This window comes from Dunckerocampus dactyliophorus, chromosome 2, assembly GCF_027744805.1.
Source record: "Dunckerocampus dactyliophorus isolate RoL2022-P2 chromosome 2, RoL_Ddac_1.1, whole genome shotgun sequence".
NCBI classification, from domain to species: Eukaryota; Metazoa; Chordata; class Actinopteri; order Syngnathiformes; family Syngnathidae; genus Dunckerocampus; species Dunckerocampus dactyliophorus.
Genome location: NC_072820.1, coordinates 3,368,274 through 3,395,330, shown reverse-complemented (window position 1 = coordinate 3,395,330; position 27,057 = coordinate 3,368,274). Strand labels below are relative to the sequence as shown.

The window sequence follows — 27,057 nt, the reverse complement described above, 5'->3', positions numbered from 1 at the left end:
CTCACTGTGGCTTCAGCGGCTTGCACAGGTGCGACGTATGAGCTATCCAGATATATAATACAGATCAGTGACCTATCCCTGACGAGCTGATGCCGGACTGCAATGCTGCAGCTAGCATGCTAACTGTTAGCATGTTAGCGGCCAAAAAAGAGTGGAATAAAAACCTATAATAATAAATAGATGACAAATGGTGCAGATTTGTGTGCATTGTGTGAATGCTGGTAATTCACACAATATGAAAACTAGACGACAGCCGACAGCTCCTTTTCTTACTGAAAAGCTGGCAACAGTGATAGGTTGTACGGAAAAGAAAACCAACCGAGGCAAGATAAACAGTTTTTAAAGGCAAGCCGTAGACAAGCACAAAAACCTGTTTCAATGAAGCCTTTTAATATGGAAAGAAAAAGACAAAAAAGAAGATGCTGAGGGTGAAAACACACACTCAAATCCAATAACTGAAAAGTGTCTCAACAAAGTGTCAATTTCATCACCCCCGGTAAAACAAACCAACCAAAGGGGGGAAAAGCACAGAGAAATCTAAGTGTTTTACAACTTTGGTGTTAAATCCTTTTAACAACTCATGATGAAGAAGTGAGGTGATGCACAAAGAAAACCAGGAAGAGAGCACACACACGCACACGCACACGCGCCCGTCCCCTGAATAGGAAAGACGAAACCTGACAGAGTTCTCACCACAGGCAAGAGAGATCCCAGGGCGATGCAGGGGTGACGATGCTTGGGAACAAAACGAGTACAGGTACTGTGTAACTTCTCAAAGCAAATACTAACCATAAAAAGGTAGGTAGAAAAATATCGCAATGATAAAACATTTTTCTGAGCAAGTCAATCATTGCGAGTCTTCTTATAAAAAGGACATTGCACTGAAACACAACACTCAACTGCCATCACAAGTCAGTCCCAACGCTGTTGCCAGAAGAGAGAAAATTCCTGAAGGAGCAGCACACTTAAAAAAAAAAAAAAATTGGGGAAAAGTTTCTGGAAAACAATGTCAATTTTTCCAACAAACTTGAACGTAAATGTAATGTTTTGGTGCACACACGGACAGCCCTGATCATGTATAGTACGGTAGACCCCCCCGCTGTTGGTGGAAGCTGCGTTCTCAGACCACACGTGAATGGCGAACAAGCAGGGCGAGTAACTCAGACGCCCCTAAAAATGTCTATTTTGACACACACAGTGCAAGAAAAAAATAAGCAATGCGTGGAACACACAATGTAGCCGCGCAACACGCACTGTGTGGGTGTTGAAATAAATGCTTACACGTGTACAATTATTTCACGCTAATGTGTGACCCGCAAGGCATGCTGGGTAACTTGCCTGCAACTTCACCAATATAGGGCAAGTGAGACCCGCAAGGCATGCTGGGTAACTTGCCTGCAACTTCACCAATATAGGGCAAATGAGACCCGCAAGGCATGCTGGTAACTTTCCAGCATGCCTTGCGGGTCACACATTAGTATAAAATAGCATTGTTTAGCATATATATTTCTACTTCCTGTGCAACTTCACCAATATAGGGCAAGTGAGATGGGTTTTCTACGGACAAACGGCACAGCGGCGCGGCTATGCGGGGGGTCAACTGTACATACATTGTACTGTATGAAAATACGGAAATGAACACTTCAAACTGGTGAAACGTTGCTTTCTCTACAGGCAGTAAGGCAGGTTCTGCAGCCCGAGAACCGATGACGGTTTCTACACTGATGGAATGGAACAGATTTTGAAGGTATGCGATGTGAAGTGCTCCACACACGTGAACCAAATAAGTGGGATGGTCAAAAATCAAAGGAATCTTATTGCCATGGCAGCAAAGGGCTCCTCTCAAACAGGCACTGAGGTGAACAGCAGTTAAAGAGTCTTGGAAGGTAAACACACACACACACACACACACACACACACCTCCACTGGTGACACGTGAGGCCACGCCTTCACTGTAAGCCGACCAGGACGAACAAGGTGTGATCAGGTCCAGACTCGCCCCTCTCCTAGAACCCGCCCGGAAAGATGCTAACCTCATGGGGGAAAAAAAAAAAAGAGCATGGCACTCGACCCATTCAGGGATACCTTTGCAAGCGTGCACAGTTCTCGCCCCCGTGGGGGTGACTCCACTGGTGACGTGCAATACAAGAACACAAAAGAAACAAGGCGGGAGTGGGGGGGGGGGCTAAATGCCGACATTGCAAAGCATGAAACGATAAGGAAACATCAAATATTAAAAGCAGAACATTTCAATAAAAGCTATAATGCAATACTATTTAGTGAACACCTGTTGAAGACAGACGTTAAAGTAGCTTGGCAACTAACAGGAGGGGCTACCAAAACAATAAATGGCACATTTTAGCGGAGCTTTAAGATGAAAACCACAAAAAAAACAAAGCAAAACAACAACAAAAAAAGACGTGCAGCTGGGCTATAAGGTCAACTCCTTTGCCTGACAAATCAACTATGTCTATGTAGTACAAGGAACGCAGTAAGAAAGTCTACATCGTACACTAAAGAGACGCTTGATGATTAAAAATATAAAGTTCTTCTGTGTCCACTTGATGGAGCACTGAGGGACTATGTAGAAAACATCTCCCTGTAGAAACATCACTCACGCAAGGCACTTCATTCAGTAAGAAGAGTCCTTTCCGCCACCACAAACCGCCTGCATAGCGACAACACCTGACAAAAATCTCTTCAGACTTTTGCGACGTACCACAAAAAGACGTTTCAGACAAAAAAGGTTTTTTTTGTTTTTTTTTTTGGTTTGAAGCACTTAACCAAATAGTAAAACTTTGTTGGGTTTGAAAATAAAGACCAGAGTTCATTCCTCTTAGCATTCTGTCCCCGTGAGTGTCAACGTTTCAGTTCAACTCGGCGGCTGCTGAGTTATTCAGTCTTTCCTATTTGGCAGCCGGTCGCCAGGAAAGGAGAGTCGTGTCGTGGGTACAGGAGGGCTTTGCATCCTTGGGACTCCATAGCGCCTCCTCCGGACGGGCCTCGGTCTGAGAGACGTGTTGGGACAGCGACAGAAACGGCGGAGGTGGAAAGAGAAGCGCCGAGGGCAGAGCTGCTCTGGGTCCTGCTACCTGCCTCTCAGATTCTGCAGGACGCCGTAAACCTCCTCCTCTTTGCTGAGTCCCTCAAAGAAAGGCAGCAGGTCCAGGAGCTCGGTGTCATTCATGTCGTCAAACCAGGACTGGACTGGGACCTGACGGGAATGAGAAACTCTTGGTAAATTTGTGTGTGAAAAGGTCGACCCTTTCTCATAAAACACATCACGGGAATTATGTCTGTGAATGTCGATGGTGTCGTGATTCCGCTTCCTAACACACGTCATATGATCTGCCAGGGAATGCAGGAGGGATCAGTCATCCCTCGTATTGCAATGTTCTCTGTTCATGTTCTGCTGGTTGTTGAAAAAAGTCAAATAAGTTAATAAATAAGTCATAAAAAAGCGTCACAGCATAGCGGCGGCAGTCCGCCCTCCCATGCAGCCCACCACCACAGCTTCAAAAAAATCCTTGAGGCAACCCTGGAGAGATGATAAATAATAAAAATAAATAAAATTATAAAGTCATACTATGAGGCAAGGAAAAATAGTCATTTTTGTAGAGTTTGATAGAGTTGAAATATTAAAATAGTAATAATAAAAGGAAAAAACACATTTTTAAGTCGTAATATGAGAGACAAAACAAAATAAAGTTGTCATTTTTGGAAAATTAGATTGGGGGAAAAGTTAAGACATGAGAATAAAGTCATAATCTTATGAGAAAATAAAATATTTAAAGGGAAAAAGTTGAAATATTTGGCAAAGTTGCATTCTTTCAGTTTTCAGTGTGTGGGCCTTGCTGGAAAAAGTTTGGACACCCCCGTCGTAGACACAATAAGAGAAAACCAGCGATAAAGACATCAATGGGACTTGTGTTCGTGTGTGTTGCTGTACTTTAAATGTGTTCCGGTGCCAGGAAGTGACGTTGGGGGTTCAGAGTTGACTTTCAAAAACCGTGATAGAGTGAAGGCGTGAAATCTGAATCCGCTAAGTGGCTTTTTCCCGCAGAGAAAGTGAACCAGGATGCGTTTAGAGGCAGCATGTGCTTTGGTCTGGACCAGAGATCCAACCTCAAACGTTCAAAGATGTTTCAAACCTGGAAGTGTCGTTCTTGTGTAGATTTATTACACAGCTGTTTGGTTGGTCTCACTGTGCCGTGGCTTTAAGTACAGCCTAGCTGACTGCCATTCTGAGCGGGAAATGCTTCCAACCACAAATTGCTGCTTGCAGATGTATTTTTAAATATATATATTTTTAGCTCAAACTATGAAGTCATAGCTCAAACAAAACACGCAACTTGAAATCATGGCCGATGACCAACAGCAAAGCAACTCACAGCGTTTTCTGGGTGAAAAATGTAAGAGGCGGGCGAGTTGTCCACAATGATGACGTTGCTGAGCTCTCGTCCCAGCCGGCTCAAGTCCTTCACGTAGTTCCCTCTGTGGAACACGCAGGACTCTCTGAAGAGTCGCGCTCGGAACACGCCCCACTGGTCCAGCAGGTCTGCCACGGGGTCTGCGTACTATCCAAGCCACAGGAAAACATGCTGTTAGTATGCTGGGAGGGGAGGGACAAATATTAGCTATGTCTTTCAACCACATCACTGGCCTAAAACAATACAAGCGTTCTGCTAGTCCTATGCCTCAAACACGAGATGATTTACTACTTATATTCCAGCTAAGAGCTAGAGCAGTGTTTCCCAACCTTTAATGGGCCACGGCACACGTTTTATGTTAGAAAAATCTCACAGCACACCACCAAGCATGCCATTATTCTCTTGTAGGAATGGCAACAGGTGGGTACACACGTTCATTATCAACCTTCTGCCATGTAGTGGGGGAGGTTCTCCTCTCATTCCGTGTGGAAGTGGTAAGTTTTTGGCTTCTTTGTCCTTCTGCCCCACTCCGTTTGAAAGTGTTAACTAGTTACTAGAGCTCACTAGTTAGCTCGGTCGCTTGCTATTCTAGCAGCAGCCGTCTTATGTCCCTGCAGTGATATCGTAGCCTGCCCATGTGATGTAAAACAACAAATAATAGGAGTATCGGGGTGTTATTTCATGTCTACAGGGCTCTAAGCAGCAGTGTGTGCCAAAAAAAAAGGAAAGCCATCACCATGAAAGTGAAAATAATTAACATCAGAAAAAAAGCTCCGAGCAGAAACACCCGCTGATACTAGTAATTCACTTTCGACTGTCGCAACCACCATTAAAGGAAAAGTGCATTTTTTTTTGGAATGTTGCCCATCATCCACAATCCCTGTGGGACATAAACACACGTCTTTCAGAATTCTGTTCCTTCTAAATAGAGAAAAAGTGTCAACACACGGCAGCTAACAATGCAGGTAATGGGGATTTACCTATTTCGCCTATAAAGCCCTCTAAAAAACCTTCCAAAAAGCGCCAATTACATCCCATTTACATAACGTAACCTGTATATTAACCAAGCTACGGCAACATTGTTAGGTAGAAGTTCCGAATACACTAAAACTTGACTTGTGTTTAAGAAGGGAATTTTAGGAAATGTGGGTTGGGTACAAATTATAATATTGCAATAATAAAGTCAAAATATTATGAGAATAAAGACGTAAGAGAAAAAAATGTACAAGAAAAAAAAACCAGCAAAAATGTGTCATACTAATATGCTTTGTCACCGATAACACACAGCTGAGATGCTGGCTGTTTTTTCTTTAAATTTAAAAAACGTTTCAGAATAGCTACACGGGTTGGTTTGAAAAAAATTCAGGTGGCCCAAATCCTTTGATTTTTCAGTATGCCGCCCTTGGTGGAAGAAGTTTGCACACCCCTGGGATAGACAGATGAACAAAGATACATCATTTAAAAAAGGTAAATAAATCATTTTTGTACCAATTAAGTGAAATTGGACAGTTGGGAATCACTGAGATAGATGATTTTGTTCTACTCTAAAAAGGAGAGGTCTTGGGATATATGCAACAATCTACATCTACATTCTCACTTTCATGTTTTTCACTGCCTCACGCATACTTACCCACGTATCATTGACAAAAAGGCAGATCGGCAGAGTAAGTGTGAGCAGCTGAGAGTACAAGAGAACAAAAGCAGAATGTGAAAGGTAAAAGCCAAGGCCACAACGCGTCACCTTTGCAAGGCTGGCTGTGAAGAGCACACACTCAAACAGCTCGCCCATCTTTTGAAGAAACTCATCCACGTGGGGGCGTTTCAGCACATACACCTGCACGGCACATGGGGGCAGCATTAGCATCACATGTGGAGCATTCAACCAAGGCGGCAATATGAGGTTATGCCCTCTTGAGAGAAGGTCCTTACAGAACTTACAGTCGAGAGGTCGTCCATTCTGAAGTTGAGGCTGCCACCCAGTGCAAGTAATCATGAATAGGCCAACCAGGATAAACACAGCCTATCCTGGATTACTTGAACCAGATAACAACCATTTCTTCTGGATCTTCTCATACGCATAAATAAGGCACTCTTGCCTCACAGTCTGTAAAGATTGTGTGTGTGTGTGTGTGTGTGTGTGTGTGTGTGTGTGTATTACCTGATGAACTGTGCCATCAATCTCCACTGGAACAATAAAATCTGCATTGCTGATTGGCTGTGACAACAAAACAGCAGCACATGAGTCTCCAACCAACTGTACAAGCCTTATCAAAATGGTAAGACCAGTTGAATAACGTCAAGAATGTACATTTTGCACTGTTGGATCTTGAGGAGGTTCTAAGTAGAGCTTCAAAATGCAAAAAGAGGACATGGGAGTGAGACAAAAAATTTTGAGTATGCAAAAACTGAAATAGGATGAGCAAAAGTTTAAGACCACAGCCTTTTAAAGCCAAACACTTTGCAAAAATATGGATTCATTGTCATTTTCTCGTATTTACACTGTCATGATCTCTTGATGGCAAAGGCAAAAAAGCTTTCTCTCTTTGAACACGGTTGGATTGTTGAGCTGCATTAGCAAGGCCTCTCGCAGCGCGCCATTGCTGCTAAGGTTGGCCGCTGTAAGACAACTCAAACTTCTTCAAACATCCTGAGGCTCATGGAACAAAAGTCAAGCGGTAGACCCAAAATATGAGCCAGAAGATCCCATTGACCATCCTCAGCCCAAATGAAGGCTGTTACTTGTGCCGAGTGCAGTCCAATAACCATCAGACACAATCTGCCAAAAAAGGCTTTTAAGTAGGAGAGCACCAAACACGGGACATTGAAAGGTGGAAGAAAGTTTTATTCTCCCTTGACGGTCCTGATGGCTTCCAACGTTACCGGCATGACAAGGAGATCCCACCTGAGATGTTTTCCACACGGCACATTGGAGGGGCGCCATCATGATCCTTCAATGGAACAATGGAGCTTCAGGTTGTGCAGGGGCGTCAAAAGTCAGCCGGCCATGTGGAGATGTTGCAGGGGGCATCCCTCATGACTGAAGACCTTCGTCTGTGTGGTAATGACTGGCTTTTTCAACAGGACAATGCTGCACTTCACGATGGACTTCTTCCAGAATAAGCTTACACGTGGGGGTGGATTTACAAAAATGGACATCAGTTCCAGACAGTGGATGCCCTCCGTGAAGCCATCTTCACCACCTGGAGCAACATTCCCACGAGCCTCCTGGAAACACTGGCATCAAGCATGCCTAAACTCATTTCACCTCATTAACAAGAATGGTGCAGCTACTCATTACTCACTCCTTTTTTAAACGTTTGATCAGCTGATGAACATATTTCAGTTTAATGCTTGTTTGTTGCTTACTCCAATTTTTAATTTTTTTTTAAACTCACTCCTATTTTTTCTTTTGCATTTTGAAGCTGTACTTATAATCTCCTTAAGATTCAACAGTGCAAAATGTACATTCTTGCAATTTGTCAACTGGTCTTAACGTTGTGATCAGGAGTGTATAAGTACCACAGATGACCAGCAGAGGTCCCGCAATGAATACCATAACTCTGAAATGATTGTAATTTTCTTTTCCATGCCAAATAAGTTCCCTGTAGTGCCTCTCCAGTAATGTAATCTGGACTCTTCCTCAAGTGGAATGTTGTGTTGTTGTATGTGTGTTGCTGATAGATGCCTCTCTTGCACAGCACACTAATTTACCTTCTGGTATTAATAAAGAAACCTGACCAGAAATGACTTGTATCAGCTCACTCACTCACACACACCATTGTATAGCCCCATAAATTGCTACACCTGCACCAAACATCAGCGCTAAAGTTCACTTTGACTTTTGACCTTACCTTGAATGAGCTGTGGACGAGTGTTTCGTCCAAGTCAATCACAACACACTTTTTCCCGTAGTCTGATATTTTCATCTCCGGTAGGAGGTACTTGGCTGGTGGCTGTGTGGAAGACAAGAGAGACACGATGTAAGATGTATGCAGAGTGGCAGAGCTGGGGAGCGGCCCAGAGAGGGGAACCCAGCAGAGGCAAGGTAGGCAGAAGAAATACTGTATATACCTTTGCATCAACAATTTAGTAAGCACCCATGAGCAGCAATGCCACGTGTTATTGAATATCATCCTATTACAGGCAGCGACTCGGAGGAGATAACTGGCTGAGATTGAATGAACCTCAAACATTCTGTGATCATGTTTGGAAGGGAAAAAAGCCCATGCAGAGGTGAGCTGATGTTGAGGAATAGTTTACTACTTTAAAGAGTGCTACTGTGAAAACAATCCTGAACAAGAGGCTATGCGTATGCGTGTACGTACATTTATTGGTACAATGATGAATCTAAACTGATGACCCTCTGTAGCAAAAGCATACATTGGCTGCCTTCGAAACCGGACAAAAGCAACAGGTTTGCTTTCAAAAGTTTGTGCAAATCAGGCAACCAAGGCGCCAAGGATAAAAGCCACATGTGCCAAAGCACAGCTGCAGCTTTGATCGGCTGAAAATGAGCCGCAACGTGGCAGCAGAGCTGAAGCTCTCCGAGGAGCAGTGGAGCCCACACAGGCAGAACTTGCCAGCACCGGCCCACACAGGGCTGCATGCAAAGGAAAAGAAAAAAAAGCCAATACATACACTAGGGACAGGGAGGACCTCGACCTGGTCGCACTACAGCAAAGGAGACAGACAAATGTATGTAAAGAGGGGTGGGGGGTGGGGCGTAAAAGGACACACACAAAAAAAGGTCCATAAAAGATGAAGAAAAGAAAGACAAATAGAGTCACACAACAGACACATTGCAACAGAATAAAACTTGATAAGCATTTGTAGACACCAATAGTGACTTACCTTGGGTGGTGATCCATTCTCCTCCACAGGTGGAGGCAGGGGAGCGCTGTTGCTATTGGTGGCTGGCGGTTCCACATTGTAGCTGCGGAAGCAGCAGAAGAATGTGCTGAAGATGCTCCGGCTCCTCTGCTTCTTCAGGCTGCTGTTGGACTGGGACGCTGTCAGACAGGACGAGAGAGTCGAGCACTGTCAATATGGAAATCAAACTGTTCAAGGTGCAGCGTTTCCCACTGGACAGGACGGGGGAGGGAGGGGCTTGATGACATCGTCGTCTAGTTTGCATTATTAGGCCATAACGCATGTGCATGTCACTTTTAGGGACGTTGTGGGAGACCAAAAGTGAGAAGTAGGGGGGGCACGATAGTTGAGGAGGAATTATGACATCATACCAATAAATCTGATAAGATTGAAAAATAACTCAGATAGCGCACCGATGAGGCGAGATTACCCGTACTGTGCGGTAGGTGGGTTAGCATGAGCAAATAAAATACTCCCTTTGTGTGACGTGCTGCAACTAACGATTATTTTAATACCTGATTAATCGCTCGATTATTTTTTCAATTAAGTGATGAATCGGATTTACAAAAAACACTTGTTTTATTTTCTCCTCTTTATTCAGAAATAGAAGATTTGAACTGACAGAGCAAATATGTGCACAAACACCAGGTTGCCTCTTGAACGTTCTGTAAAAATAATGTTAAATAATAAATAGCTTCAGTAACAGAATAAATGCACACAAAAATACAATCATGATCATTTTCTTTTAATCTGAAGCTTGCTGTCTCAATGAATGGAGTAATGGGTTAGGCCATAGATGGCCCAAATGAATATGAAGCAAACACCCACAGTTAGCGGTTGGGTCCGCAACATATCAGAAAAGAGGCAAAAATGCCCATCACTGTTTTCCAAAGTCAAAGCTGATGTGTGAGAATATCTTGTCTTGGCTAAAACACAAAAGAAAATAGGTCTGCTTTCATGGATGACTAAGGAAAATCAAAAATATTCACATTTGAGAAGCTAAAATCAGAGGATGCTTACATATTTGCTGCTTTAAGTCCACCACCATAGTGCCCAAGAAGAGCAACGTGACCTGCTTGAATGACTATCGCCCTATAGCACTCACTCCTATTGTTATGAAGTGCTTTGAAAGGATAGTCATGACCCACATCAAAAAGACCATCCCGGCGGCAACCGTGGACCCTCTACAGTTTGCATATCGCCAGAACCGGTCCACGGATGATGCAGTCAACACTGCCATCCACACAGCCCTTTCTCACCTACAGGGCCAGGACACATACGTCAGAATGCTATTTATAGACTATAGCTCTGCTTTTAATACAGTCTGCCCCCACAAACTCACAAATAAGCTCCTCACACTTGGCCTGTCTCCCTCCCTCTGTAACTGGGTGTTTAACTTTCTCACAGGCAGGCCCCAGTCAGTCAGAGTCCACAACCGCACATCCAGCTCACGAATTGTGAGCACTGGGACCCCACAGGGTTCACCTACGATTGCGTGGCCTCCCAGAACAACACCAGCATCATTAAATTTGCAGATGACACTACAGTCATCGGACTGATCACTGGTGGTGTTGAAACATCATACAGAAGAGAGGTGGCGGACCTCATAGCTTGGTGTCGTGATAACAATCTCCTTCTCAATACAGATAAGACTAAAGAGATGATCATCGACCCAAGAACAAGGGAAAAGGAGCCGCATAGACCCCTGTTTATTGATGAGACTGAGGTGGAGAGGGTGAAAACCTTCAAGTTCCTTGGCACACACATCAGCGAGGACCTCACCTGGTCTCACAACACCCAACAAATTCTGAAGAAGTCCCAAAGGAGACTGTACTTCCTGAGAAGACTGAGGAAATTTGGCATGTCCACCACAATCCTGAGTTGCTTCTACAGATGCACTATCGAAAGTGTCCTTACCGCCTCCATCACTGTTTGGTACGGTAACTGTACAACACGTGATAGGAAGGCACTCCAGCGGGTGATCAAGACCTCACAGAACATTGTTGGGGCAGCCCTCCCCTCACTGCAAGATATTTATAAATCTAGAGTCCTACGAAGAACACACAACCTCATCAAGGACAGCACACATCCACAACACTCATTATTCACACTCCTACCGTCAGGCAGACGCTACAGGAGTTTGAAGTCCAGGACCACAAGGCTGGCAAACAGCTTTTACCCACAGGCCATCAGGCTCCTCAACGAAGCACTCGCACACGCCGCACGCAACACACGCACACACTCATAGCACTTTATTTATTTATTTATTTGTATTATTTACTTGTATTAATGTCTCGTCTGTTGTTGTTGCTTAATTTATTGGTATATATGTTTATGTGTTTATGTTTCTTATGTTCTTATTCTTTCATTTGTTTTCTTTCTTTTCTTGGGAGAATGAACAGAATAAGATTTTCATTGCATGGTATAACTGCTGTTGTACTATGCACATGACAATAAAACTCTCTTGAAACTCTTGATATTTAAATACGAAAAACATGAATCCATTACCAAAGCAGTTGTCGTAATCCATTAACCATTGATGAATCGATTAATTGTTGCAGCTCTACTGCAATCAGCCTGTCGTAACATCTGAGCTCACTTGTAAACAAACGTGGTATCGATTGTGTGGGACTTCTATTTCAGAAAATTACATTTTGCCAAATGCTCTGCAACCATTGATGAGGGATAAAAACATCCAGCTTCAACGCATCAAACCTTATCAGCCTCCTCAAACACCAGCATCGCGACAACACCTGAGGGCTTCTTCCTATCGCCACAGCAAGTGCAAAAATACCCAAAACAAAACAAAACAAAAAAACAATAGATACAGAAAGTTAATCGGTGTCAGTATTGGTCTTGAGAAGAAGGAATTTATCGGTATTGGCTTGAAAAAAAAATAAATAAAAAAAATCATCCATCCTCAAAGAAACCAGAACCCGTCAACGCCCTGGCTGCGCCTGGAAATTCTGTCCATAAAAGTAATGAACAGAATCTGTGACAAAGGGAAGCCCTGGCAGAGTCCAGCCCTCACTGGAAACGAGTCCGACTTATTGCCGGTAATGTGGACCACGCTCTGATACCGGTCATACAGGGAACAAACCGCCTGACTTAGGTGGTCCAGTACGCCATACTACAATAGGATTCCTTAAGGAACATGGTCGCATGCCTTATCCAAGTCCACAAAACACATGTGGATTGGATGGGCAAACTCCCATGCACCCTCAAGGACCCAGCTAACAGTGTAGAGCTGGTCCACAGTTCCTACCCTCACCTATGGTCATGAGCTTTGGGTAGTGAACAAAAGATCGTGGGTACAAGCAGCTGAAATTAGTTTTCTCTGTAGGGTGGCTGGGCTCTCCCTTAGAGATAAGATGAGAAGCACTGTCATCCGGCAGAAACTCAGACTAGAACCGCTGCTCCTCCGCATTGCGACGAGCCAGATGAGGTGGCTTGGCCATCTGGTCAGGATGCCTCCCTGACATCTCCCTTGAGGGGTGTTCAGGGCATGTCTAACTCGTAGGAGGCCTCAGGGAAGACCCAGGATATGTTGGAGAGACTAAGTTACTCAACTGGCCTGGGAAGGCCTTGAGATCTGCCGGGAAGAGCTGGACAAAATAGCTGGGGAGAACAAAGTTTGGGCTTACATGGATGGATTCCTAATGAAGACTGCCAATGAACTTTCTTCTGTGTCCGTGTTTTGGAGCTGTTATTATTATTATTTTTTTTTAAATGTCACAAGCAAGATGGAGCCCTGTGAGTGCTTTTAGATGGAGACACAGCAGCACCCACTGCTCGTTGAGAAGAGCAATACATGCTTTCATGTTAGAATCTCCTAAAGTGTCCATTGAAACCAGAAAAGGTTGCTAGATTTGTATATTGTTGCTGATATATGGGGTCTTCTCATTCTCTGGCAGACCAGGTGAGTATATGGTGTTAAGAAGCAGAGTTATGGTGCCATCCACTGTGGAGAGTTGGAACAAGAAGCTACATTCAGTCCCATTATAATGTGTTTATGAGAGAGGACAAGCAGGGAGGGCCAAATCTCTTTGTGGTGGTCCAAATGAATGCATGGGAAACACTGAGGTGTTAACTTTATGATCAAGTCGTGAAGCAATTTAAACAAAAGTGACAAAACTGTTTATTTCCATCATAGTTTGGACTAAGAGCTACAACAAATGACTTAATATTTTAATGTGAAAAAGGTATGAAATCTTACGTTTGGTGATCAAGCCTGACTCATCCGCTAATGAGTTAGCTGGATGACAATCAGTCACACACTGACACAGTTCTGATCGTAAATCCACACCCAATACAAGACATGAGGTCTAAATAAAAGAGTGTACTCCTTCCTTCCTTCCATGTCCCAAGTCCATTTTGGGAAAGCTTGAGTATGGTTTTGACTCCCATGTTTCAGCTGGCAGGTGAGTTACTGAAAAAAGCCTGAACATGCATGCGGGGGATGCGGGTGTGGGGGGTTTGGAGGCAAGAGGCCCAGACCACGTAGTCTATATAAGGCTGCATTCCACGCCACCCATTATTCCCACTGCCTTGCCCCTTTACTCACACACCTACAATGATATTGGGAGGGAAGAGGACTGTGGTCTTTCTTTCTGCAACTTGAATTGTGCCACTTTATGCTGTCTGTCGTTTGTGCTCAAACACAAACCTGACATATTTTCCTAAGTAAGTGCACCGGCTACAGTAGAGGAAAAGACATACATATATACCTGAATAACCATTTATAGCAGCGGTCTCAAGCTCAATTTGACGGGACCACTGGCGGTTGAGTCTGGGCCGCATCAAGTATTGGGAGTAGGGGCTGGGAATCTCAGGGTATCTCATGATACGATATGATTTGCGATAAATGGCTCACGATAACAATATCTTCATACAGTGACACGGTGACGCAAAAAAAATAATCACAGTTTGTAGTTTGCTGCATTCAGCTGGGATAGGCTCCAGCTTACCCGTGACCCTGAGGACAAGTGGTATAGAAAATGGATGGAATTTTTACAGCATATTTGAACCAGAATACAAAAAGAATGAGCGTTTTCATGCAACATACATGTAAACAGGATTGACAAACAGTAAAGCTATTTTCAACTCATTCAGAAAACACATAATCTCATGTATCTCAAGTAGATCAACTCTATAAAGCAGAAGCATAACACAAATAAATATTTAGTGTAGGATGGCAATAGTGACGTATTCACCAGAAAGAGACAGAATGATCCAAATAAGACTGGGCAGCACCACACTTTTGACAATAAACAACATGCACGAAACACACGTCTCTTGATTGAATAACACAACATTTTGCCTTTTTAGACAAAAATAAACATTTCTCTTACTGGGCAGTTTTGAGAGTGGTGACAAATGAGGTTGCTGTTCATGTCTGTCGTGCCCGTGTGTCCTATTTTCGTCAGACACTTCTTCCATAGTGCAAAGTCAGCGTTTTCTCCTCCACGCTATAAAAGCCAAAAGGAGTCCATCCATTTTCCTCCACTTATCCAGGTCGCGTGGGCAGCAGTCTCAGTAGGGAAGCCCAGACTTCCCTGTCCCCGGCCACCTCCTCCAGCTCCACCGGGAGGACACCAAGGCGTTCCCAGGCCAGCTGTGAGACATAATCCCTCCAGCGTATCCTAGATCTGACCCGGGACCTTCTCCTGGCTGGGCATGCCCGAGCCACCTCAACTGGCTCCTCTCGATGTGAAGGAGCAGCGGCTCCACTCTGAACCCCTCCAGGATGACAGAGCTCCTCACCCTCTCTTAGGGTGAGTCCAGCCACCCTACAAAGGAAACTCATTTCAGCCACTTGTATCAGCAATCTCGTTATTTCGGTCACGACCCAAAGCTCATGACCATAGGTGAGGGTGGGAACATAGATAGTAAACTGAGAGCTTTGCCTTTCGGCTCAGCTGTCTCTTCACCACGACGGTCCGGTACAATGACCGATTGCGCCGATCCGCCTATCGACCTCACGTTCTAACCTTCCCTCACTTGTGAACAAGAGCCCAAGATACTTTAACTTCTCCACCTGGGGCAGGACCTCATTTCCAACCCACAAGGGAGCAAGCCACCCTTTTCCAACTGAGAACCATGGCTGAGTCTCATCCCAGCAGCTTCACACTCAGATGCAAACCGCCCCAGTAAACGCTGAAGGTCACAGCCCGATGAGGCCATCAGGACCACAGACCACCAGACAAGATCCTAAGGCCACCAAAGTGGACTCCCTCGACGACTTGACTGCACACAGGAATTCTGTCTATGAAAATTATGAACAGAATCAGTGACAAAGGGCAGCCTTCGCGGAAGCCAACGTTCACCGGAAACAGGCTGGAATTACTGCTGGCAATGCAAACCAGGCTCGTGCTCCGATTTAACAAGGACCGAATGGCACGTAGTAGCACGCCACCAATCCTGTAGTCCCGGAGCACCCCCCACAGGACACCATGAGGGACACGGTCGAATGCCTTTTCCAAGTCCACAAAGCACATGTAGACCGGTTGAGCAAACTCCCAAGTACCCTCTTGTACCCTTGCAAGGTTGTAGAGCTGATCCAGTGTTCCGCGACCGGGACCAAAACCACATTGCACCTGCTGTAGCTTCAACTAATGGTCGTACCCCTCTTCTCTCCAGCACCCTGGAACAGACTTTCCCAGAGAGGCTGAGGAGTGTGATCCGCCTATAGGTGGAACACACCCTCGGGTCACCCTTCACGAAAAGGGGGACCACCACCACTGTCTGCCAATCCAGAGGTACTGTTCCCAACTTCCACGCAATGTTGAAGAGATGTGTCAGTCAAGACAGTCCCTCAACGTCCAGAGCCTTGAGGAATTCGGGGCAAAACTCTTCCACCCCCGGAGCTCTGCCACTGGGGAGCGTTTTCACTACCTCAGATACCTCAGCCATTGGCCGATAGCAGCACAGATCATACATACTTTTACTTGTTTAGTAGCGTGGAATGATAGAAAAGGCTTCATCAAGTGATATTAGTCAAACAAAGAATAGTAGTCAGCAACAGTACGTATGAGAAAAGATGACCCATTTACTTCTTGATGCATCTAGTGTATAGTTTTATCCACAATAGGTATAATGTAGGGAGGCTCGATGTGCTCAATGAAGCGTTTAAACCCAACATTACTCACCACTGGCAGGGGTCGGCTCTTTTCTGTTACAGCCAATGACTTTTTGCTGCCCTATGGGAGGTTCTCACGCTTTGCAAATGTGTCAGGCAGTGGCGTAAGTTTCAGTGTTGCGAAACTCCTTCAAATGTGCGAAGAGATTGGTTGTATTAAACTTCCCCGGTTCTGTGCAACCACGGGAAACTTGTGGATGACCGGTTTTGCACTCAGCCGCAACATCTTTGTCGGACTTTAACAAAAACACAGCCACATGGCTGACATCGGAACTGGGCTTCAATGTGTTGAAACCACAGGAGTCTGCTGTGTTGCCAAATGTCGATAACACAGGCATTAGCCGTTTCTGGAGCTGCAACAATTAATCGATTCATCAATAGTTAATGGATTACCCAATTAATCAACAACTGTTTTGGAAATGGATTAATGGTTTTTTGATTGAAATATGTAAATATCCTCCGATTTCAACCTCTCAAATGTCAATATTTTTGAATTTCCTTTGTCATCCATGAAAGCAGACCTATTATGTTTGTGTTTTGGCCAAAACAAGATATTCACACATACCAGCTTTGACTTTGGAAAACAGTGATTGTTTGCTTCATATTCATTTGGTCCACCTATGGCCTAACCCATTACTCACATTCATTGAAACAACAAGCTTCAGATTAATCGACTAAGAAAATGATCGTGATTGTATTTTTGTGTACATTTATTCTTTTATGGAAGCTATTTGACAAAAAATGAGATTTTGTATTATTTAACATAACACTCAAGAGGCAGCCTGGTGTTTGTGTACACATTTGCTCCGTCAGTTCAAATCTTCTATTTCTGAATAAAGAGGCGGAAAGTAAAAATGTTTTTAATTTTTTTTTTGAAAAATTTAACAATTAATTTGATATTAAAATAATAGTTAGTGGCAGGCCTAGCTGCCTCGTTAGCATTGAGCGGCATTGGTATGGCCGCACTGTTGTGCGTGGACATATTATGCATGTGGAGGGTCACCAAATGTGGAGATGTGATTGAGCAGGAGACAGGAGTGGATGATAAGCGTTATAAACCATTTACTCTCCACTGAACAACAAGCAACAACCACTAAACGTTTCAGTTGCCAACATGAACCGGAAATTTGAGCAAAAGTATGACCTGCGCATTCACCACTAACGTAAAATTCCGAGCTTTTTAAAACATTATTTATGTTGTGACCTTCTTCAGCTATTTGATTGCTTTCATTTGCATTTCCTTTTTTTTTTTTTTACTAAGAAAATATTTGTGTTGTGACTTGAGTTGCAGGATTAGCCACAATAGACTAGACTGAGAAGTGCATTTTAGTTATTTATTTAGAAAGAATTCAGTTATTTTTTGTTATTTCTTTGAGATATGTTGCATTTTAACTGTGTTCTATTGTATGGTTTAAAATGACTGTTTTGACTTGATTTTTTTCCCCCTCTTTTCAATAAAGATAATTCAAAATTACACATTTTAGAGATGTAATTATAATACCGTGAAACTATGATATTTTTGCCCTAGGTTATCAGTTAGACTCTCATAACAATGTGAATCCCATAGTGTTTTTTGGCTGATATCGGACCGATACCTCACGTCAATATCGAATTGGGACACCCCTACTCATTATGTCGTTAATGCCTCCTTCTAGACTTTCATTTAGTTTTTATCAATTACTTACTTTCAGTATATTACTCTTCTACAGTATACTATGCAAGTGCTTTGTAATACATTGGGTACATAAATGCCCTCTTTCAACCAAATTTTTGATCCCTACAACGGTGTGAGGAAATGTTCCCAAGAACACAGCACAAATTAATGCAACAACAAGTGTAACTTTCACATGCTTTTAATGACACTGCAGTGATTGTTTATCTTGTTGAATTCTGTACAAACACTGCAACAGAGAACAGCTGACAACAACCCTGTGAAATGACCATACACGCTACCACAAGACGGGCTCTAGCAACACAGTGTTCTCGTAAAATAAAGCCTCATTGGAGCGGTGTACGTATTAGAATAAAAGTAGGACGGTGAGGAAGTAGTCCCCTTCCGGTGACTCATCACTACAGCTGACCGCTACGATGAGGTCTGCACAGTGCACAGTGGCTCGGTCATAAACACAGCAGGGATGCGCAAGTCTTCAATTAGGGGTTACTACATAGAAGTATTCTGCCAAGTGTTATCTGTTCCAGGACCACCTTATACAAACTAGGGCCGTCAAATGACAGCAAATTTTAAATCAGATTAATCACAGTTTTTCAATGAATTAATCATGATTAATCACCACTAGCAACTACGTGTGAAATATGCCCATTATTACTGTATTTAATGAAGAGAAAGATAAATGACAGGACGGGATTATATATATATATTTGTATGTATTAAAGGGATAGTTGGGATTTTTGACATGAAGTTGTAGGACACCCCCACAAGTAGTGTAGTACATCAACAGTAACTTACAAATATAAGGCCGAGCGATTTGTGAGGTTTGATTTTTTTGAGGAGGCATTTTTGTGATGCAATGTATTACTCTTTTGAACGCACATCGCTTTGAGAAGCCAAATCCTCTACTTAAATAGCCCCAGCAACTAAGCGGAACTACGTTCCTCATCACAGATCTCCGACCAGAACCGGATTCACGGGACCAATTTACTGTTGATGTAGTACAATGCTGATGGGGATGTCATACAACTTCATGTCCAAAATCTGCAAGCACTGCACGGCAGTCGTAAAGCATTCTATTTGGGTAAGAGACTTGTCTGAACAACTCAACAAATCTGCAAGTGGACTTTTTCCTCACCAACGTCAATAAGTTCTGCAAATTCACTCATTAAGTGTACGTCAGTGACATGCACTGTTGTCTACAAAAATACTCCACTACAACTTGAAACATGAGATTAAAGTTTCCTTTTCTTCAAATAGCTTACTTCAAAATAAACATAAAATAACTAAGCTCACCAATTTCACCCAAAAACTGAGCAATAGGTTTGTGAAGGCATTTCTCAAAATTCCACTCTTGTATGTAAAGTGTTATATGTTCATACACATCTAAGCTATTTAAATTGTTTGAAGTTTGGTGTGGTTCCAAACCTGTTTAACATCCACTGTGGAACCTTGAAAGTTCACTGCCCCAAGGTCATACGATGTGAACTTTGGGGACAAATATATATAGAGATATATATATATATATATATATATATATATATAGCCTATCTATAGCCGACGTTATGCATGATGTCATACGAGATGTCAGCATGCTGGGCAAAAAGTCACTGAATGTGCAGTTTGTTTTTTCTTTGTCTTTTTTAAAGCCTTTTTTTCGTCCAGTTATTCGAAAAGAAGGTCCAGCCTCAGAAGGAATGTTAAGAATACTAGACGGGAAGAAGACAATACACCATTTTACACAGGTTAAATTGTTTTGACACTAAATTTCCGTTGCATTAAACCTTTGGTACACATTATTTAAAAAAAAAAATGAAAATATACATATTCAAGCAAATTTTACATATTTTTGTTGCCTAAATTAAGCATTGTCAAGCATAAAAACTAACTAAATGAACAACAATACAAATATAAGGCATTCAGAAGACGCATTCAAAGACATTGTTATGTGCAGTATTCTACATTGGTCACTTGGTGTCAGTAATGTTACACTGTTGGGACAATAGCCACTGCAGGAAGTACTGCAGAGACAACAAGAAACTCCTTTGACACAGCTGACCATGTGATCTTATTTCAGAGATTAGAAAACTGGTTGTGAATATCTGGTACTGCTCTATCAAGTCTGGAGGACAGGAAGGACTTTGTTGGAACTGACAACTGTGTCTCACACCTAATGGCTATGACCTGTGGGGTTCCCCAGGGGTCAATCCCGGGACCTCATAGTTCAATCTGTACATGCTGCCTTTAGACCAGCTAATACGCAGCTGCAATGTGTCCTACCACAACTCTGCAGACCACACTCAGATCTATGTGTCACTGACGTTCGGTCAACATGGTCCTGCAGACTTCCTTTGTCACAGCATCAAACAGATCAGTGTGAGGATGCAATACAACTTTGTCCAGCTAAAACTCAGACAAAACTGAAATCATTGTCTCGGGGCCACAGAAACAAAGACAAAGTGTTATTAGCCATCTTGAGACTCTTTCTCAAAAACCGAATCATCGCGTTAGAAATCTAAGGGTAATAATGGACTTGCCCTTCTTTTCTGTAAACCACTTTGAATTACCTTGTGTATGAATTGTGCTCTATGAATAAACTTGCCTTGCCTGGCCTCCCAATGCTAATGTCTTATTTCCCTCTGATTGTCTACTGTATTGGGTAATACAAGTGCAAAGGTGACAATAGGAGTGTTATTTCATGTCTCGAGGGCTCTAAAAATGTTTAAAATGACATTTAGAAAGTCTACGCTCCAACTACAAAAATGATCCATTTATAAACCCTGAATCCTCCTTTGTGGAAATTCACTTATCACAGTCTGGGTATGGAACCAATTAAACACGACAAACGAGGGATTACTAATTCACTTCATCAAGGGTGTCCAATGACCCTAGATAAATGACATATTGCACTAATTTGCTTTGTCACCAATAACACAAAGCAAACTTGTTCATGTTTCATTGAGATAGCTTAGCATATATTTTTTGGCATATTTTTAGTTTTAGCATCTTTCGGCAAGCTGACCTTAGTGACATTATTTAATTTAAATTTCCTGCAGGAAATTTTTTTTCAAAATCTGAAAATAAGTTGGCCAGTGTCCCGGAAATCACTAAAGAGCAACAGCGCCCAGTCTTCTAGGATCCTGTAAGTGCGTAGGAGGCATGTACTGTATATCATGAGAGGGAAGGCATGATGTAAGTGGCGCTACTCCACCTCAGACACATTTCAAGCCTCGTGAAGCACTATGAGAGTTGAGTCACAACTTTAAAACAGCTGACCCTCCTCCAATTTCATCTACACATTCAATGTTTTAACAAAGACAAAACAAGATGCACAAACAACCGCAGTGACAAATATCTTTAATCAAAACAATTTACATAAGTTCAGTGTAGCCGCTGTTTTCCTAAGAAAAGGATCATCTTTGAGAGTAGCTATGCTTGGCCCTGAGGTCAGTGTGGTTCCCTAGCCAACAAGGCAGGGAGCCTATATTTAGGCTGCTGTTGGGCAACTAAAGTGGTGTGAAAGGCAGCCACATGTCATATACTTGTAACATTTAGTAGAGGAACAGTGGGCGCAAAAGGTGCTTGTTTTTTTTGTCCAAATACTACCTGTTAAATTCCTCTGGAGCCACTGCTGGGATGGGCCCCAAATCAAGTGGTTTGCAGCAGACAAGCAAAAGACAAATCATTGACTGACTGCGTAATAAACTCATCATAAAGCCGGGCCACCTCCTGTAACAATGTATGACCGATCAGACAATGGACTTTTCAAATACACCCAAGTCAAACTCTACATTACCCCCCTTCCAAACACACTGAAAACATAATCACTGTCTTAAGTTAGTCAAGTGCACACCTTAAGACCAACTCTTAAAGTGACAGGGCCAGTGTTACTTCACACTGAACAGTACAGTACATCCTGGCCTTGGAGGGTCACCATCAGTGGTGCATCTATTTATGGTTTACTGACAACAAACAAGACATTCAAAACCTTCTCAAACACTTCCAGAATGAACTGCAACCAAGAAGTTTGCCGTGTTTCCCATTCATTCATTCATTCATTCCGCCACCAATAAATTCAGACCGCTACAAATACATTCGGCACTACATTGTTCACCCTGTCTGATAAACGTGACTGTCTTTCTGAGTCCGTTCTTAGAATAAGACGGCGTAGTGAGAGTGTTGCCAACTTAGCGACTATGTTGCTATATTTTAGGGATACACGATATCCATCCATCTTCTTCCGCTTATCAGAGGTCAGGTCACGGGGCAGCAGCATAAGGGAAGGGAAACCCAGACTTCCCTCTGCCCAGCTACTTCATCCAGCTCCTCCCGGTGGATCCCGGGGCGTTCCCAGGCCAGTTGAGAGACATAGTCATTTCGGCCGCTTGTACCCGAAAGCTTGTCCTTTTGGTCACTAGGGATACACGATATTTTTTTTAAACAGATACTGATACCGATAACTTACTGCTTCTCAAGACCAATGATTTTGTAAATTATTTTTGCAATGTTTGTGCACACCTGGGAGGTAAGAATGACTCAAACAAAGTTGGATTTGACAAACTGTACCAGTATATTTGTCCTAACCAAATATTATGACATTACCACCATTAACAAAACATAATTTAAAAAAATAGCGGCGGCTCAGAAGTACGAACCATGGCTTAGGGGTTTCGTAGCTGACAAAAGCCAGTTGGTCTTTGCACTTTTCAAAATGCTGCAGCAACAGGAACAAGCCCAGGGCGTCATGGCAATGTTGGTGTTTCAGGTATGGATGCCAAGAGATGAAATAGACAAGACTAGATTTTAACATTAATTTTAAGAAAAGTAGAACGAAAAAATATGACTGGACAAACAAACTTTGTTTTATCTGAGTCACAAAATTATTTTTTTTGGTGCGTTTTAAAAGGCTTACTATTCCACAAACTGATGTTAAAAGGAGATAGCCTACATTTGTTGAGACCAAATAAACCACTAATGTAATGGTGATATACGACAATAATAACAATATATCATAATAATGCAATACTGCCTTTAATATGTCATCGTTCACGCTGTAAAAGTTGTGGAATTGGCGTTTGACATTATTTTCTCATAGGCAATTTGTACTGTCTTAACGTTTGTAGCATTTCTTGAAATGCTAAAGCACCTACAGCACAGTGCGGGTAATCTTGCCTCATTTTTAGTCGGTTCTTGGAGCTATTTTTTTTTTGTTATCGGATTTATCGGTATGATGTCCTAATTCCTCACATCAGACCATTTGTGCACGCTTACCAATTATGCAAAATAAACAATGCAAGCTAGCCCCTTGCCACAGGTGCATCGCAGTCCCTGTGTCATATTTTAAAAGGAAAGAAAATATTTAATGCCGATTGAAGCCAACTTCAAGCAACATCCTGCCACTAATATGTAAGGATACAATCACCCGTGACACCCACGTCTGTCCAAGTCACATCCAGCGTTAACACATTTACACAGAATAGTGCAGGGGGTCAGCAACCAATCGCTCCGGATTTTTAAAAAGAATGTGAAATGTCCAACACATCGCAAGTCCGTGTACGTATCTAGACTGTGTTCTGACTGCTGATTGGTTGAGCAAGGGAAGGGGAGGTAGGCGCTTGACTTTTGTGGTTGTAACAGGTAAAATTTGAAAAAGATTACCATTTTTACAAGTTTATAAGCCATGTAATGTTTTGTGGATCCAAACAATGGCTCTTTTGATGGTAAAGGTTGCCGACCCCTGGGATGGTGCATTGTAGTGCTTGGGGAAAAAAAAACTTCTCACATTACAAATGGAGTTAAAGCGTGACAGCTGAGCTGTAACAGTGATATACGTCCAATGGGTATGGGTGACCCGGAAACTGTCCCAGTAGCCTAAGAAAGGGCACAAGCGGACTTTAGCAGCTAGAGTTTTGACCTCTATTGCTAACGCACTTACAGTAGTGTGAAAAAGTGTTTGCCCCTTCCTGATTTCTTTCTTTTTTTCCGCATGTTTGTCACACTTAAATGTTTTAGATTATCAAATAAATTTAAATATTAGTCAATGACAACAGAGCTGAACACAATATGCAGTTTTTAAATGGAACTTTTATTATTAAGGGAGAAAAAAAAATCCAAACCTACATGGCCCCTGTGTGAAAAAGTGATTGCCCCCTAAAGCTAATAACTGGTTGGGCCCCCCTTAACAGCAACAACTGCAATCAAGCGTTTGTGATAACTTGCAATGAGTCTCTTTCAGTGCTGTGAAGGAGTTGTGGCCCACTCATCTTTGCAGAATTGTTGCCATTCAGCCACATTGGAGGGTTTTCCAGCACGAAGCGCCTTTTTAAGGTCATGCCACAGCATCTCAATAGGATTCAGGTCACGACTTTGACTAGGCCACTCCAAAGTCTTCATTTTGTTTTTCTTCAGCCATTCAGAGGTGGACTTGCTGGTGTGGTTTGGATAATTGTCCTGCTGCAGGACCCAGACCATCACACTACCACCACCATGTTTTACTGTTGGTATGATGTTCTTCCTCTGAAATTCGCCGTTACTTTTACGCCAGATGTAATGGGACAGACACCTTCCTTAAAGTTCAACTTTTGTCTCATCAGACCACAGTATTTTTAAGGTCTTCAGGATCATCAAGATATTTCCTGGCAAAATTGAGAGGAGCCTTAATGTTCTTTTTGTTCAGCAGTAGTTTTGGTCTTGGAACTCTGCCATGCAGGCCGTTTTTGCCCAATGTCTTACTTATGGTGGAGTCATGAACACTGAGACAAGTGAGGCCTGCGGTTCTTTAGATGTTGTTGTGGGGTCTTTTGTGACCTCTTGGATGAGTTGTCGCTGTGCTCTTGGGCTCACTTTGGTTGGCCGGCCACTCCAGGGAAGGTTCACCACTGTTCTATAATTTTCGCCATTTGTGGATAATGGCTCTCACTGTGGTTCGCTGGAGTCCCAAAGCTTCAGAAATGGCTTTATAACCTTTTCCACACTCATAGATCTCAATTCATCTCGGTTATGTTTTAACATGGGAGCAATCACTTTTTCACACAGGGCCATGTAGGTTTGGATTTTTTTTCTCCCTTAATAAAAACTTTACTTCAGGTGAAATGTGAGCCATGGCAGTACAAGACGGCTATCACAGACACAGATAACACATTGTTATTATTAATAACACAGAAATCCTGTTGTATGAAGTCAAGGGAAACGTGATGAACAACTAATGGGTACATTTGGTAAAATTCTGCCTTCATCTTTTTAGCATCACAACCAAAATATTAGAAATGATTTATTTAACACAACACTACACCATTGTCAACCAAATGAAATTGTTACTATATTATTCATATACTGCAGTTGTAATTTATAAATTTTGATTTCTTCATTACAAATAACCTCCACATACCAACAACTGTTAACTTTTTCATTGGTCCTGATATGGACTTGTCAAATTATGGCCTGGTGTGGTATGGTTGTTGGTATGCAGATATTATTTAGGTTTATATTCTGGTGTGGTATAGTATGATTTATGCATTTTGGTCATGCGAGACAAGTTTGGCATTTTATATATATATATATATATATATATATATATATATATATATATATATATATATATACATACATACACATACACACACACACACACTATATTAACATGTTGACACGTACCAGAATTTAGGTGTTTATATTTTGTCATTACAAGGTTTGTTCCCTTCCTGTTTGGGTGTTGCCATTTCCTAAAGTGTTTGTGTAGCAATAGATTGTGCCGTTATGAAGGAAGAAAGATTGGGGAAAATGCGTGAAATAATAAATGAAATAGAAATAATCATATTATTCAAAATTTTAACCGGTGTCAAAGTAATTTAGAGGCTGTGTGTTGACACCAATCAGTGTGTTGCCGCCACTGTCCTCAACAATGTTTGACGGTGACCCTTTTCAAGTTAATCAACTTCATCAACTAAGAATGTCAATGCAGAAGAATGACTATGGACTACCAATGCCGGCATTGTTCTGACAAGTGTTTAAACCTGTTGCTTATGCAGCAAGAGTTTGTCTCCTAATGTGACTTGTTTTTTCGAATGATATGACGACCGCGGAGTTGCGACGAGCGCAACTAGCAGCTGGGAAGTAGTTAGCTCAGCTAGCTACCGTTAAGTCCACGCGACCATCCAACATTCTTACCTTTTTCCTGGTTAAAGGATATTATTTCCTCCTCCTTAGGGTTGGAAACTTGCGTTATTATAGACATGTGGTCCATTTAGCCTGGTGGTTATTCCGCTGTGGACTCCCGCAATATTAGGGCGCTTGCCTGGGGATGCTAGCTATCGTTAGCTAGCTGTTTAAGATGAGGGTGATCAGGTAGCCCACAAAGACCAGACGAGCGTCCGAGGCGAAGCGTTGTGGCAGCGGGGGAAGCCAGCCAGCTAGCGCGGTGCTGAATAAAACCCAGTTAACGACTGTCATCTAGAGCTCCGTGCACAACACATTCGCTGCAATCACTTCTTTTTGTGGATTACACCTTCAAAAGTCCAAACAAACGACGTTGAATCGCCCACTAGCTGAAGTTAACAACTAGCCTTGTTTAGCGGGTTAGCCGTCAAGCTCGCCGATCATCGCCCGCAAAAAATGTGCAACCTTGTCTATTGCAAAAACACTTGGAAGCCCGTGGAAGGGTTATTCTTGTCCAAAACATGGAGCAGACGCTGGGCTTGACGACGTTAAAGTTAGCGCGCTAACACTTGTAGGCTATGTGCTGGCCCGACATTCCCCCATGCAACATGGAGGCTTTATGTATTTTAGTTGCATCTCAAGCGGGGGCGTTCGGAGTGGGAGGGGGCGCTTTGCTGCTGTCATGGAGTCTCTGAGGCAGCCTGTACTAACTACATTGTTCACCATTGCACCGCATTACACTACACTGTTTAAAACGGCACTGCATTGTACAACATTAGACCATTATACTGCCGAAA

General features: G+C 42.7%; 1 protein-coding gene across 2 annotated transcripts; it reads right to left on the bottom strand.

The window, feature by feature from the left end:
• Positions 1-373: 373 nt before the first annotated feature.
• ctdsplb (CTD (carboxy-terminal domain, RNA polymerase II, polypeptide A) small phosphatase-like b) lies at positions 374-27,057 on the bottom strand. 2 transcript variants are annotated; one of them, XM_054769532.1, is made up of 8 exons: positions 26,273-27,057; positions 9,282-9,439; positions 9,069-9,101; positions 8,282-8,383; positions 6,589-6,645; positions 6,172-6,264; positions 4,392-4,577; positions 374-3,214 (listed from the first exon to the last, which is right to left on the bottom strand). In XM_054769532.1, the coding sequence occupies exons 1-8, from the start codon at positions 26,346-26,348 to the stop codon at positions 3,089-3,091; spliced, it is 831 nt and encodes a 276-aa protein (XP_054625507.1). In that variant the 5' UTR covers positions 26,349-27,057; the 3' UTR covers positions 374-3,088. The 2 variants fall into 2 exon arrangements, with proteins under 2 accessions (XP_054625507.1, XP_054625508.1); XM_054769533.1 differs by lacking the exon at positions 9,069-9,101 and having other exon boundaries at positions 26,273-27,021.